Below are 14,516 nucleotides of genomic sequence, written 5' to 3'. Positions count from 1 at the left end.
TTTTTGTTTGTGTATAAAGTATTTGGCAACAAGAATAAAAAAAATTCACAATCATTTCAATGTTCTTGTTATTATTGCAATAGTGACATATTATATTCTTCATGTCAAAAACATGGGTGGTGTTCAAAATGGTAAATAACTATTCTGCAATGTTTTCCCAAAATTATATCACAGATTTACATTCATAGAATAAGTGAGTCCGGTATTCACATTTTTCACAGAAAACGCAGATATCATCAATGGCCACAAATTTGGACAACATAGAATTACATGGACATATCTTATGTCGAATTTTAAAGTGCACTTCCTTAAGTTTGTTTGGTATACAATATTTACATTTACATTTTTTACATTTAGCAGACGCTCTTATCCAGAGCGACTTACAGTAGTGAATGCATACATTTCACACATTTTTGTCCGTACTGGTCCCCCGTGGGAATCGAACCCACAACCCTGGCTTTGCTCTACCAACTGAGCCACACGGGACTATATTTTTAAGGCATCAACCAAGTTTTACCCTGACAATGTCAGGATTTGTTCATCATCAGTGTCCTGGTTATGTCAATTAAAAGGTCGTCATTATAAAACGCAAGATTACAAGCAGATTTGGTTTCGAAATAGTGATTTTACTGACCCCTGCAGCTGAAGTGTGTTACACATTATTTGGTCCATTCATTGCGCATGCGACCGTGGACATCCGCTCTTATTTTCCGCCATCTTCCACTTCGGTTGTGCACCCATTGTTCATACAAGCTGATCACGGCTGGTTTTCAGTCAGCGACTGAGGTGATTTGTGACCCTTTTCATAAATACTCCTCGAAGTCTGCATGAACTGTATCAGAAAGTGCGTGTGTATCCCTCAAACTACCATACACTGATTACTCTCGCAGGGCACGACCTACGAAAACATGATGATGATGATGGACGACGAACAGCCCAAAACCCTGTAAGTAACTAACGTTAACGCGGGCTGGCTAGCCAAATCATTTCAGTAGCTAGCTACTTTACATGTGTCTATAATAAAGTATGTTCCAGCATTTAAAAACGTCCATGTACTCATGTCTTGTTATCTGTCAATGTGTGACCATTATTGATGCATAAAGTAGATGGTGTAACTCAGTCGGGCCAGTCCATGGCTCGAGCCTTGTCAGAACACATAGTTGGCTAGCTAGCTGCTCGTTCGCTTTCGCCGAAACGAAAACTAGTTCTAGTTAGCTAACCAGCTAACGTTAGCTACCTACGTCTCAAAAGACTAGCTATGTATATATATCGTTCTAACAAGCTAACTACTAGCTAGTTACTTGATATTGATTTGATTCACATGTCCATAACAGAAATTAGCTACTACTGTTACTTTTAACGTTACCGTCTTGTCAAAGCAGCAATCATTGGCTAACTTTCAGCTAACAACGTTACTTTCGTGGCAAATATGCAGAGACAGACGTGTCATCCACTAATTTGTGCCCTGGCGTCAGCCAATTTGCCCAGTATTACATTTAATCGGTAACTAAAAATATGTTATGGACTTATTGAGTTTCATATGTTACCTAACTGGCTAACTAGCTTCCATCCACACATTCCAACAAGCAAGGGACTGCGCGAGGCCCAACTAAGCGTCATGCAATGCATGCCTTTCTACCAGCTGCTGGGGATGATAGCCACGTCAACGAGAGTTCGTTTTTTTGGGGACGGCCAGAAGTTGCTTTAAACAAAATATGCGTCAAACGCAAGGGTTAGTTGACTCAATGAAGTAACTGTCTACTGTTCTGGCTAATTGTAAATGCAGCAGTGCACCCTACATTTTGCTTCCCTGGAAGAAGTAGCTAAACTTGCTTAGAACTTCCTAGTCACGTGCTTGTTTTTCCCTCCAGGTATGTAGGGAACCTGTCTAGGGATGTCACTGAGCCCCTCATCCTACAGGTTTTCACACAGATCGGCCCCTGCAAGAGCTGTAAAATGATTTTTGATGTGAGTATTCCTGGACCCAAGAGAGAATTTGTATGATATTGATTGACAGTTCTTTATTGTCAATGGTGATAGGTAACTGTCAAATGAGAACATGTGGCTAATGCTGTTGACAGACCTGGCTTTGGATTCAATGAGTGCGGTTACATGCACACAATAATGCAATTATTGTGGATAGTTGGATTAATATATTAGTTGCTTGATTATGTTCACCATGTTCATTTTGGGAAGCATATTTGTATGCGAAAGCTTGTAAGACTCGTATATTCAATTGTTCCGAACACACTCGCTCTAAAGAGGGAGGCTCGCTCGGCTGGTGCAAGCACATACGCAGATCAAACGCGGCAGGAATCCTGAATTTAAGGTGTTTACATGTCCTAATGATTTGAAAGATTGCTAAAAACAAATACTGGTTTTAATCGTTAAGATAAGCAGAGTAAGGTGTTTATATGACTTGCATAATCTGCCTACTGCCACGATCAGTTTAATATCGCGTTATTAGTGTGCATGTCAACATACTCATTGTAACTCTTGTTGTTCTCTTACAGACTGCAGGCAATGATCCATACTGCTTTGTGGAGTTCTATGAACACAGGCATGCTGCTGCTTCGCTGTCTGCCATGAATGGACGTAAAATTATGGGTAAGGTAAGCTATCGTATCTACAAGCTGAGTTGGGATGGGTGAGTTATGGTTGCAGAAGTTTGAGTTTTTGCCTACTGGTTGCTATGAGGATTAGCTGTATCAGGCAGTGAGTTTCTCAACGATGTTCAAATGGCAAAGTCATGAATTGATTTGCTTTGTGAGAATGGCTTATTCCGACTTCCCGTCCATAGGTAAGTGCTTTGATTCCCCAGATTAAATGAGACTGAAAGATGTGATCTGATTCCAAATATAGGCCTAACCACCACAGTTGGTTCCGATACTGACTACCAGGCATGTTCGTGTATAATAGCTATGATCCTATTACTCCAAATATGGAGTAGGTTAGTTCTGTTATATGGACATCAAGTGCATTTCTGTCTTAGTGATTGATTGACTATATATTAGAGATTAAAATGTTCTTTGCCCATTGCCGTTTTCTTTTACAAAACCAATCCATATTCAATTTTTTATTTATTTAACCATTATTTAACTAGGCAAGCCAGTTAAGAACAAATTCTTATTTACAATGACGGCCTACCTCAGCCAAACCCTCCCCTAACCCGGATGACGCTGGGCCAATTGTGTGCCGCCCTATGGGACTCCCGATCACGGCCGGTTGTGATAAAGCTAAAACAATTTCAGTACATTTTCCAGACTCACAGCTTCACAATACATATAGGGTCTAACTTCAGGGGAAATATATTCAGTGCCAATTATTTTATCCACAACAGGTAATGAAGGACAATTTGAGAAGTAATACAAGTTGAAAATATCACTGGTTTGTAAGTCCTTTGTTACTTGGACCTTTTACTCAGTAGTTTATGGTCCACTTTTTTATGGAGTGCACAGTTCTTCCATGTTCTGTTCTCTGCTTTTCACGGCATTGAGATTCACTCTGTGTTTGGTCAGGTGGCTCATTTGTATCTCACAGACGGCACCACAACTGAGGTAGTAATATAGCCTACTGTATCTAAATTGTATAAACATCTAGCCTGCTCACTCTCGCACTCTCAATTTAAGGGGTTTTATTGGTAATGGAAACATATGTTTACATTGCCAAAGCAAGTGAAATAGATAATGAAGAGAAAAAGAAAGAAAAAAAGAAAAGTAAACATTACTCACAAGTCCCAAAAGAATAAAGACATTTCAAATGTCATTATGTCTATATACAATGTAATGATGTACAAATAGTTAAATTTGACCTGGCAACAGGTCACAAATCGCTTTTGCTGTGATTGCACACTGGTATTTCACCCAATAGATATGGGAGTTTAACAAAATTGGATTTGTTTTCAAATTCTTTGGTCTGTAATCTGAGGGAAATGTCTCTAATATGGTCATTTTCTCTCTCTCTCTCTCTCTCTCTCTCTCTCTAGGAGGTTAAAGTCAACTGGGCCACAACGCCAAGCAGTCAGAAAAAAGACACAAGCAGTAAGTGCCCAGCTACCTTATCAGTCAGTTCCATAGAAAAGTAGTGAGGTTCTCTCTGTAAATGTGGTCTTCCACACCATAGAGATACAAATACATCTCTATATGGACAACTCCACTGTAACAGAATGACGCCGAGACTCAGAACTTTCTGTTTAAAATATATGTAAAAAAAAATAAATAATAATAATTATTGCTAAGTTAAACAAACCATACAACGCTATGCAGAAGGACTACTTTTAACAATTTCTGCTGAAGATTTTACAAAACACATTTACTTGAAGAACAGTGCAGATGCAAAGTTTGGTAACATAATTACTATTTGTGGTTTGTTCTGTCATTCTGTTACCAAACTTAGCTTCTGCACTCTTCTTCAAGTAAATGTGTTTTTGAAAAATGTTCAGTCATCATTGTTAAATGTAGTCATTGTACATAGAGTTGTATGGTTTTAACTTTGCAGTCATTGTTTTTTGTTTGACATAAACTCATAAAAAAAATAAATGCCGTCTCACTGTCAACTGCGTTTATTTTCAGAAAACTTAACATGTAAATAAATATTTGTATGAACATAAGATTCAACAACCGAGACATAAACTGAACAAGTTCCACAGACATATGACTAACAGAAATGGAATAATGTGACCCTGAACAAAGGGGGGATCAAAAGTAAGTCAGTATCTGGTGTGGCCACCAGCTGCATTAAGTACTGCAGTGCATCTCCTCATGGACTGCACCAGATCTGCCAGCTCTTGCTGTGAGCTGTTACCCCACTCTCCACCAAGGCACCTGCAAGTTCCCGGACATTTCTGGGGGGAATTGCCCTAGCCCTCACCCTCCGATCCAACAGGTCCCAGAAGTGCTCAATGGGATTGAGATCCGGGCTCTTCGCTGGCCATGGCAGAACACTGACATTCCTCTCTTGCCGAAAATCACGCATAGAACGAGCAGTATGGCTGGTGGCATTGTCATGCTGGAGGGTCATGTCACGATGAGCCTGCAGGAAGGGTACCATATGAGGAAGGAGGATGTCTTTCCTGTAACGCACAGCGTTGAGATTGCCTGCAATGACGACAAGCTCAGTCCAATGATGCTGTGATACACCGCCCCAGACCATTACGGACCATCCACCTCCAAATCGATCCCGTTCCAGAGTACAGGCCTCGTTGTAACGCTCATTCCTTTGACGATAAACGTGAATCCGAACATCACCCCTGGTGAGACAAAACTGCAACTCGTCAGTGAAGAGCACATTTTGCCAGTCCTGTCTAGTCCAGTGACGGTGGGTTTGTGCCCATAGGCAACGTTGTTACCGGTGATGTCTGGTGAGGACCTGCCTTACAACAGGCCTACAAGCCCTCAGTCCAGCCTCTCTCAGCCTATTGCGGACAGTCTGAGCACTGATGGAGGGATTGTGTATTCCTGGAGTAACGGGCAGTTGTTGTTGCCATCCTGTACCTGTCCCGCAGGTGTGATGTTCGGATGTGCTGATCCTGTGCAGGTGTTACACGTGGTCTGCCACTGCGAGGACGACCAGCTGTCCGTCCTGTCTCCCTGTAGCGCTGTCTTAGGCGTCTCACAGTACGGACATTGCAATTTATTGCCCTGGCCACATCTGCAGTCCTCATGCCTCCTTGCAGCATGCATAAGGCATGTTCTTGCAGATGAGCAGGGACCATGGGCCTCTTTCTTTTGGTTTTTTTCAGATCAGTAGAAAGGCATCTTTAGTGTCCCAAGTTTTCATAACTGTGACCTTAATTGCCTACCGTCTGTAAGCTGTTAGTGTCTTAACGACCGTTCCACAGGTGCATCAATTGTTTGTTTTATTGAACAAGCATGGGAAACAGTGTTTAAACCCTTTACAATAAAGATCTGTGAAGTTATTTGGATTTTTACGAATTATCTTTGAGAGACAGGGTCCTGAAAAAGGGATGTTTTCTTTTTTTGCTTAGTTCACATTTTAAAGGGAAAAGTCAGTCTCTGCATCATTCTGTTAACATGGAATTGCTCATATCTCTCAATTTCTTCACAATGCGCTGCATCCAGCAAGGAGTCACAATTTGTCTCATGTCCTCCCAACAGATCATTTCCATGTCTTTGTTGGAGACCTCAGCCCCGAAATCACAACAGATGATGTCAAAGCTGCCTTTGGCCCATTTGGGAGGATATCGTATGTACCTTAACATTCATGTCTATCGGCTCTATCACAGGGTTACATTGGATAGCTTAAAAGTCCTGAAGAGTAATTGGTGTGATATCAGTCAGTAGTTTGTTTACATGGTCACATTACTCCTTCTTATTGAGTGAATGTTGTGTTTCTCCTCAGGGATGCTCGTGTGGTCAAAGATATTGCCACAGGGAAATCTAAAGGCTATGGTTTTGTCTCTTTCTTCAACAAGTGGGTAAGTGTTACAGATGGCTGTAATCACTTATGGGGGGGTCATAATAACTCATAATGGAGGAGTTTCCTGTAAGTGTAGTCAACATTATCCTTTGGTATTTGGGTGTGTAGATGGGTCATATGATGAATTTCTCTTTTACTACCCACAGGATGCAGAGAATGCCATTCAGCAGATGGGTGGCCAATGGCTAGGCGGCAGACAGATCAGGACCAACTGGGCCACGAGAAAACCCTCAGCCCCTAAAACCACCTATGAAAGTGAGTCCAGGCAAGATAGGCATTGGTTTCCAGCGCATTTGTCATTGAGAAGAAATGTTAGGTTTTTATCTTATATTCTCTATTTTATCCTCTAACACTGGTTCTTATTTTGTTGAATGGTAATGTATTTATTAACTTTCATTCTCCTGTTCCCAATAGCCAACACCAAGCACCTGGCCTTTGATGAGGTAGTGAACCAGTCAAGCCCCAGTAACTGCACTGTGTACTGTGGGGGAGTCAGCACCGGTCTAACAGGTTGGTAGTCTGTCATTCAACTGTTTACTTTCTGTGGTGTGTGTGTGTGTGTGTGAGAGAATCAGGTCTTTATTTATTTTATTTTTATTTTATTTCACCTTTATTTAACCAGGTAGGCAAGTTGAGGATAAGTTCTCATTTACAATTGCGACCTGACCTGACCTTTGACATGCCTCCCTCCTGTTTTCTAGAACAATTGATGAGACAGACCTTCACCCCCTTTGGACAAATCATGGAAATCCGTGTGTTCCCAGACAAAGGATATTCCTTTGTGAGGTATGCCATGAGATCAAAAATTGCTAAACCTCTGACAAAGACTTATTATCATTGAAGTACAATTTTCTGCATATGTTTCTCAGTACCTAGCACCATCTTTTGACTCCTCTCTGTTCAGGTTTAACTCTCACGAGGGAGCAGCCCATGCCATTGTGTCTGTGAATGGGACTTCGATAGAGGGACATATGGTGAAGTGTTACTGGGGTAAAGAGACCCCGGACATGATTAGCTCTATGCAGCAGGTTCAGCAAGTTCCCCAGGTATGAAGCAAGAGCCAGAGGCTTCCACTCATCGGCATAGCTTATGCATAGCTTATGCACAGCTTACGCACGCATGCATACACAGGCACACACTCTTACACTGTTGTTCTCTCTCCCCTGCAGCAGAACAAAGTGGGCTTTGCAGCCCAGCCCTATGGCCAGTATGCCCAGTGGTACGGCAATGCCCAGCAGATTGGCCAGTACGTCCCCAACGGGTGGCAAGTACCCACCTATGGCGTTTACGGCCAGGCCCAGGCCTGGAACCAGCAGGGTTTTCAGTAAGTACACAAGGACATCTGCAGGGCTCCCCTCCTCCAGCAACAAGGGCTGCAGCTGAATGTCTGAGTGTCCTCGGCTGGGCTTCCCAAGGACAGCTGGGCTCCAGCCCAGTCGCCTGCAGCTCTGGCCAGGGGAAGGAAGGAGCCAAAGATGTCCTCCAACCTTCACCCTCGCCACCATATCCAGCTTATGAGGACAAAGACAAAAAACGCATTTAAAAAAAGCTATAATCAAAGATTTCGTTTGTGATTTATTGGTCAAGATAACAGCAATTTCATCATTTTATCCCCCCATTTGACTTTGATCTTTTTTTATATATATATAAAAAAAGAGCATTAATTAATGTCCTTTTTGGCTTTTCAAAATGGCCACTATTCTGGGTCTACTTGTCGCCAGATGTGAGTGTCCGCTGAACTACATCGATGAACTACATCGTCCTAGACTGAGGAAACTGGAATTGTTGAATACACAGAAAGTGACCTGCTGCCCTGCCCTCTGAAGCTTTTCCCAGTGCAGAGGGATACTTCTTAGTGTGCCCGTGTCGCGTCCACGTTATTCCTTTTTTTAAGTGCCATGTCATCTTTTCTTACTTTATGCACACTTTTGTTTTTACTCTATGAACTTTAATTTGCCCTTAATTTGTTGAATATGATTATTATTATTTTTTTCCTGAGGAGTTAAAATGCATTGCTACTTGAAATGGGATGTTGTATGAATTTGTGTTGGTAGATTATAGCTACATTTGAAATATGACTGGTCATTTGCTTGTCTCCAAATTGGTAGAATTGGGTTTCACAACAATCCTGTTAACTGCTCTTATAACAGGAGAAACATTGATAATGAGTTTACCACAGCAGTTTTTTTAGTTCTTGTTTTTCTATAATCTAGAGGACCAAAGAATGGAGTAACTTGGAATAATTAGCTGAAATCCTAAATCTTACTGTTTTGGAAATAGAAATTGCAGAGTAACTTAACTACATTGCATGTAAACATCCCCCCCCCCAAATTTTGTGAGACAGAGTCCATGCAAATATTCTTACAAGGACATAGTAGGCTACGTTGAAAAATAGTTAAGCAATAATGCCTGGGAATTGTAGTTGACAAGGGCTGTTCTGAGACTGATTTTAGGATTTAAATCAATCTGTCTGAGCTATAGGTTCTCCTCTAACTCTTACTACATTGAGCTCATCAGTCACTGTTGCCAATACCTGATGTACTGACCGTTCAAATGTTAACTTTTCCCTTCAGGTATTTGTTGCATAATGGATGTTGCTAAAGATTTGACCAGGAAAAACATAAGTCATGAATGGGGTTTTGGCATGAAACAGTCACATTTTTGTTATTCATTTGCAGTGTTACAGGATTCAGGGAAGAAGTTTGAAATTCATCTTCAAAGCCAAATTTAAACCAGCTAGTCCCGCTTCAGCCGCTCTGCAACATTGACCCATTTCAGCAACTTCGGGTTGGATACGAGGAGTCAAGACACACGCAAACATTTTATGTAAAGCTACACCAGTTGATCATGACTAATTTAATACTGCATGCCCACACTCACAAATGCCATCCTTCGCTCTGTTTCCCTTTTCAATGTCAAATCCCTTTCTCCCTCTCTCTCTCCCTACCATATTCTCTGCTGTCTTAGTTTTGTGCTGATCCTCTGACATACCCTGGCCCTCGTGTTCTTGCACATTCTCTCAGCTGGCACTTGCTCAGTTTATTTGTTGTGTGCTTTCTGCTTGAGTCCCAAATGGCTCCCCTATGTAGTGCACTACTTTCTATCAGGGCCCTGGACTAAAGTAGTGCACTATAAAGGAAAAAGGGTGCCGTTTGTGATTAAGCCTGTCTTGCCTCTGTCACCTCTTTAACCTGCTGGTGTTTTTTCCTCTCTCCCCTGTTTGCAGTCACTTACCGGCCAGTTCTGGGTGGACAGGTGTGAGTGCCCTCAGTAATGGTGGGGTTAACGAATTTACACAGGGATTGAATGGGAGTATGCTAGCAAACTAGGTCAGTATGGGAGCCACAGAATACCCCACACACTGATGGGGTGGGGTGTAGTCAACTTTTTACTGGAGCACCACAGGGATCTGTGTTATGTCCCTGCCTCTTGTAGCACACTAAGGCTTGTTGGTACATGGAATTTGAAGGGGAAGTTGACCTCTGCTAAAGCTCGTGATACTGATTTCATAGGAGGTTAAGGGGAGCCATGGAGGACTGGAATAAACCACACAGGTATTATGCTGCCCTTGTTAGACGGACTGTACATGGCCAGTGCGGTACCATTTTTAAATTACTATCGCTTAAGGAGAGACTAGGATTTGCGCCATTGTTGGTATGTTTACAGTGTCTCAAACCCATTTTCATAAGGACTTGAACAGTCAAAATAAATTGCTTTTGATTTAACATTAATAATCCATTTAGAGTTTTATGCAATGAATCATGTAAAAATTTACAGATCCTTCACTTTTTTTTGGTTTGAAGTAATAAAATGGGTTACTTTTTTTCTTGCATTTCCTTTTCAATTCAACCAATTGCAGGGATATATGCCACTGCTTTCTTTCTGTAATATTGCACAATATTGTCTTGTTTTTACAAATTTCATTTCCAAGAAGTTTATTTTTTGCATTCCACCTTTCCCCTTTATTTCTTTTGGATGATCTCAACATTTGCTTAATGTGTAAATATACAGCTTGAAATCAAGGTATGGTTAAAGGAAAATCCAAATGTTCACTAAGGGAGCTTGTTTGCTTTCTTTGTTTTCATAACTGAAGATATGAAACATTATTAGTAGCAGCATTATCAAATGCAGATCCCTGGTAACTGGCATAGTGATACATGTACATCCAGGAAGGGAAAAGACAGCATTGCTATGCAGTGCAAAAATGAACACAACTTTTACTTTGAATAGTAATTCTGTGCATAAATTGAGTTTTCTGCCATTTTCTATGAAGTAAGATCAGTATTTTTTTATGGGAAAACCTGAATGAATCTGAAATGTGTGCTGTTGCCCCTTGAACATGTTTTAATACAAGAGGGACCAGACCCATTGTGTTGCCTTATAGAGTTGATTGCTTTTAACGGACACAAAATCATTATAGATTAGGCAGTGCCTACAGACATTTTCAAAACTTTTGTTTTGAAAAGTGTTTTACTCTGGGGTTTGATAATGTTTCTGCTACTGTAATAACCAATGTGTTCTTGCTTTGTCCAATTAAATTGCTGATGTGCAAAAACAATTTTCTGAGTACTGTGTGATGAGTAGAGTGGAAAATATTCAAAGTATTCCAAGTGCCTATAAAAGTTGGTTTTATTATGGAGATTGAAGTGTGATACGATCATTACAACCAAATCACACATTGAGGGGTGTAAGGGGCATGGGGAACAAACAACTTTAAGATTTTCTTCCTTTCATTGTGGTTCTTGTAGTTGCACCACAGAACAAGGAGATGTGTTTCATCAGATGTATAAATCTGAAGCTTCAGGTTGAAATTTACACTCCTCACTAAACATGGTTAGGAAAGAGAGCCATTTATTTGGGTTTATATGCATCATTGGAGGAAGCCCAGTTCTGGCAGTGGGAGAGAATGGAGCAAGATGGAACTGGGCTGAACGTGCTTATTTTCACAGCGAAGAAAAGCCCGATTTCAGGTTTCTGTTCTCAACTAAAATGTGTTTCTAACAGAGTGCACTAAGTTTTGTAGACATGACCCATTGCCAAAGTTTCTGAAAATGTTGTTTACAAGGAGTGCAAGGGGCATATTGAGTTACTCAACAGGCGCACAGAGAAAGCATTCCCAAAAGAAAATATGTAAGTACATGACAACAGGAACTTGCTTGCTCACCTCCTTCCTTGTTCTGCCCACTATTTTTATTTTTGATTTAACTTGGCAAGTCAGTTAAGAACAAATTCTTATTTACAATGACAGCCTAGGAACAGTGGGTTAACTGCCTTGTTAACCACAGATTTTTACCTTGTCAGCTCAGGGATTCGATCTAGAAACCTTTCGGTTACTGGCCCAACACTCTAACCACTAGGCTACCTGCCGCCCCACTATGCTTCATTTGCTCCCAATGAAAACGATACAGATGAACTATCTTGGATTAGTTATAAATATATTTGGTTGTACCAAATATTTTTTATAACTAACCCAAGATGTTTTATAACTAATCCAAGATAGACCAGAGTCTGTTGTGGGAGTAAATTAATCATAGTAGGCAGAACATGCAAGGAGGTGGGCAGAGCCAAGCATGAGCTAGTGAGATCCTATTGGCGTGTTTTTGTCCATTAAAATAACATCAAGTTGATCAGAAATACAGTGTAGACGTTAATAATGTAAATGACTATTGTAGCTGGAAACGGCAGATTTTTAATGGAATATCTAATGGAATAGGCATACAGAGGCTCATTTTCAGCAACCATCACTCCTGTGTTCCAATGGCACGTTGTGTTAGCTAATCCAAGTTTATCATTTTAAAAGGCTAATTGATCATTAGAAAACCCTTTTGCAATTATGTTAACACAGCTGAAAACTGTTGTTCTGCTTAAATAAGCAATAAAACTCACCTTCTTTAGACTAGTTGAGTATCTGGAGCATCAGCATTTGTGGTAGGTTCGATTACAGGCTCAAAATGACCAGAAACACATAACGTTCTAATGAAACTCAGTCTATTCTTGTTCTGAGAAATGAAGGCTATTCAATGTGATAAATTGCCAAGAAACTGAAGATCTCGTACATCGCTGTGTACTACTCCCTTCACAGAACAGCGCAAACTGGCTATAACCAGAAAAGAAAGAGGAGTGGGATGCCCTGGTGCACAACTGAGCAAGAGGACAAGTACATTAGTGTCTAGTTTGAGAAACAGACACCTCACAAGACCTCAACTGGCAGCTTCATTCAATTGTACCCGCAAAACACCAGTCTCAATGTCAACAGTGAAGAGGTGACTCTAGGATGCTGGCCTTCTAGGCCGAGTTCCTCTGTCCAGTGTCTGTGTTTTTTTGCCCATCTTAATCTTTTCTTTTTATTGGCCAGTCTGAGATACGTCTTCCCCCCCCCCCCGATGCGCTGTGCCGTACCCATCCCAGTCGATGAGGTACTGGAGAGCCCCCGCCCAGCGCCTCCAGGACTTCACGAACCGAGTACGCCGGACCTCCCTCGATGTCCAGAGTAGGAGGCATGGCGTCACTGGGTCCAGCTACAGCGAGGGGACCAGGCACCACTGGCCTGAGGAGAGACACATGAAAAGTTGGGTTAATGCGGTAATCAGCAGAGAGTTGCAAATGGTACGTTACCTCATTAACCCTACTCAGGACTTTAAAATGGCCCCACAAACCATGGGCTCTGCTTCCGGAAGAGCAGGGGCAGGTTCCGGGTGGAGAGCCAGACCCGGTTGCCTGGAGAGAAGACAGGTGCCTCACTGCGGTGGCGGTCGGCCGGTTCCTTGTGCCGATGCACAAGACAAGTGTCGCTGAAGACGAGTGTGAGCAGCATTCCATGTCTCCGCCGAAACCACTCGTCCACCACAGGGGCCTCGGTCTGGCTCTCCACCTTCCCATTAGCTTCAGGACGGTACCCGGATGTGAGACTGACCGTGACCCCCAGGCGTTCCATGAACGCTTTCCATACGTGATCTGACACAATGTCCTCCGGGATCGCATAGTTAATACTTTGTAGCGCCACCTTTTGCTGCGATTACAGCTGTAAGTCGCTTGGGGTATGTCTATCAGTTTTGCACATCGAGAGACTGAAATTTTTGCCCATTCCTCCTTGCAAAACAGCTCGAGCTCAGTGAGGTTGGATGGAGAGCGTTTGTGAACAGCAGTTTTCAGTTCTTTCCACAGATTCTCGATTGGATTCAGGTCTGGACTTCTAATACCTTCTAATACCTGGATATGTTTATTTGTGAACCATTCCATTGTAGATTTTGCTTTATGTTTTGGGTCATTGTCTTGTTGGAAGACAAATCTCCGTCCCAGTCTCAGGTCTTTTGCAGACTCCATCAGGTTTTCTTCCAGAATGGTCCTGTATTTGGCTCCATCCATCTTCCCATCAATTTTAACCATCTTCCCTGCCCCTGCTGAAGAAAAGCAGGCCCAAACCATGATGCTGCCACCACCATGTTTGACAGTGGGGATGGTGTGTTCAGGGTGATGCGCTGTGTTGCTTTTAACCCAAACATAACGTTTTGCATTGTTGCCATCTGACCAGAGCACCTTCTTCCACATGTTTGGTGTGTCTCCCAGGTGGCTAGTGGCAAACTTTAAACAACACTTTTTATGGATATCTTTAAGAAATGGCTTTCTTCTTGCCACTCTTCCATAAAGGCCAGATTTGTGCAGTATACGACTGATTGTTGTCCTATGGACAGAGTCTCCCACCTCAGCTGTAGATCTCTGCAGTTCATCCAGAGTGATCATGGGCCTCTTGGCTGCATCTCTGATCAGTCTTCTCCTTGTATGAGCTGAAAGTTTAGAGGGATGGCCGGGTCTTCGTAGATTTGCAGTGGTCTGATACTCCTTCCATTTCAATATTATCGCTTGCACAGTGCTCCTTGGGATGTTTAAAGCTTGGGAAATCTTTTTGTATCCAAATCCGGCTTTAAACTTCTCCACAACAGTATCTCGGACCTGCCTGGTGTGTTCCTTGTTCTTCATGATGCTCTCTGCGCTTTAAACGGACCTCTGAGACTATCACAGAGCAGGTGCATTTATACGGAGACTTGATTACACACAGGTGGATTCTATTTATCATCATT

General features: G+C 42.0%; 1 protein-coding gene across 2 annotated transcripts; it reads left to right on the top strand.

Annotated features, from left to right (window-relative positions):
• The first annotated feature begins 666 nt into the window (after positions 1-666).
• Positions 667-10,996, top strand: LOC106580505 (cytotoxic granule associated RNA binding protein TIA1). 2 transcript variants are annotated; one of them, XM_014161651.3, is made up of 12 exons: positions 706-786; positions 891-946; positions 1,872-1,968; positions 2,514-2,612; positions 3,986-4,040; positions 6,117-6,204; positions 6,361-6,436; positions 6,585-6,693; positions 6,853-6,948; positions 7,140-7,224; positions 7,343-7,484; positions 7,608-10,996. In XM_014161651.3, the coding sequence occupies exons 2-12, from the start codon at positions 909-911 to the stop codon at positions 7,764-7,766; spliced, it is 1,044 nt and encodes a 347-aa protein (XP_014017126.2). In that variant the 5' UTR covers positions 706-786; positions 891-908; the 3' UTR covers positions 7,767-10,996. The 2 variants fall into 2 exon arrangements, with proteins under 2 accessions (XP_014017127.1, XP_014017126.2); XM_014161652.2 differs by having other exon boundaries at positions 667-946.
• Positions 10,997-14,516: the final 3,520 nt, after the last annotated feature.

Source organism: Salmo salar, chromosome 20, assembly GCF_965601325.2.
Source record: "Salmo salar chromosome 20, fSalSal1, whole genome shotgun sequence".
NCBI lineage: Eukaryota > Metazoa > Chordata > Actinopteri > Salmoniformes > Salmonidae > Salmo > Salmo salar.
This window is presented reverse-complemented; position numbering and strand designations above follow the sequence as displayed.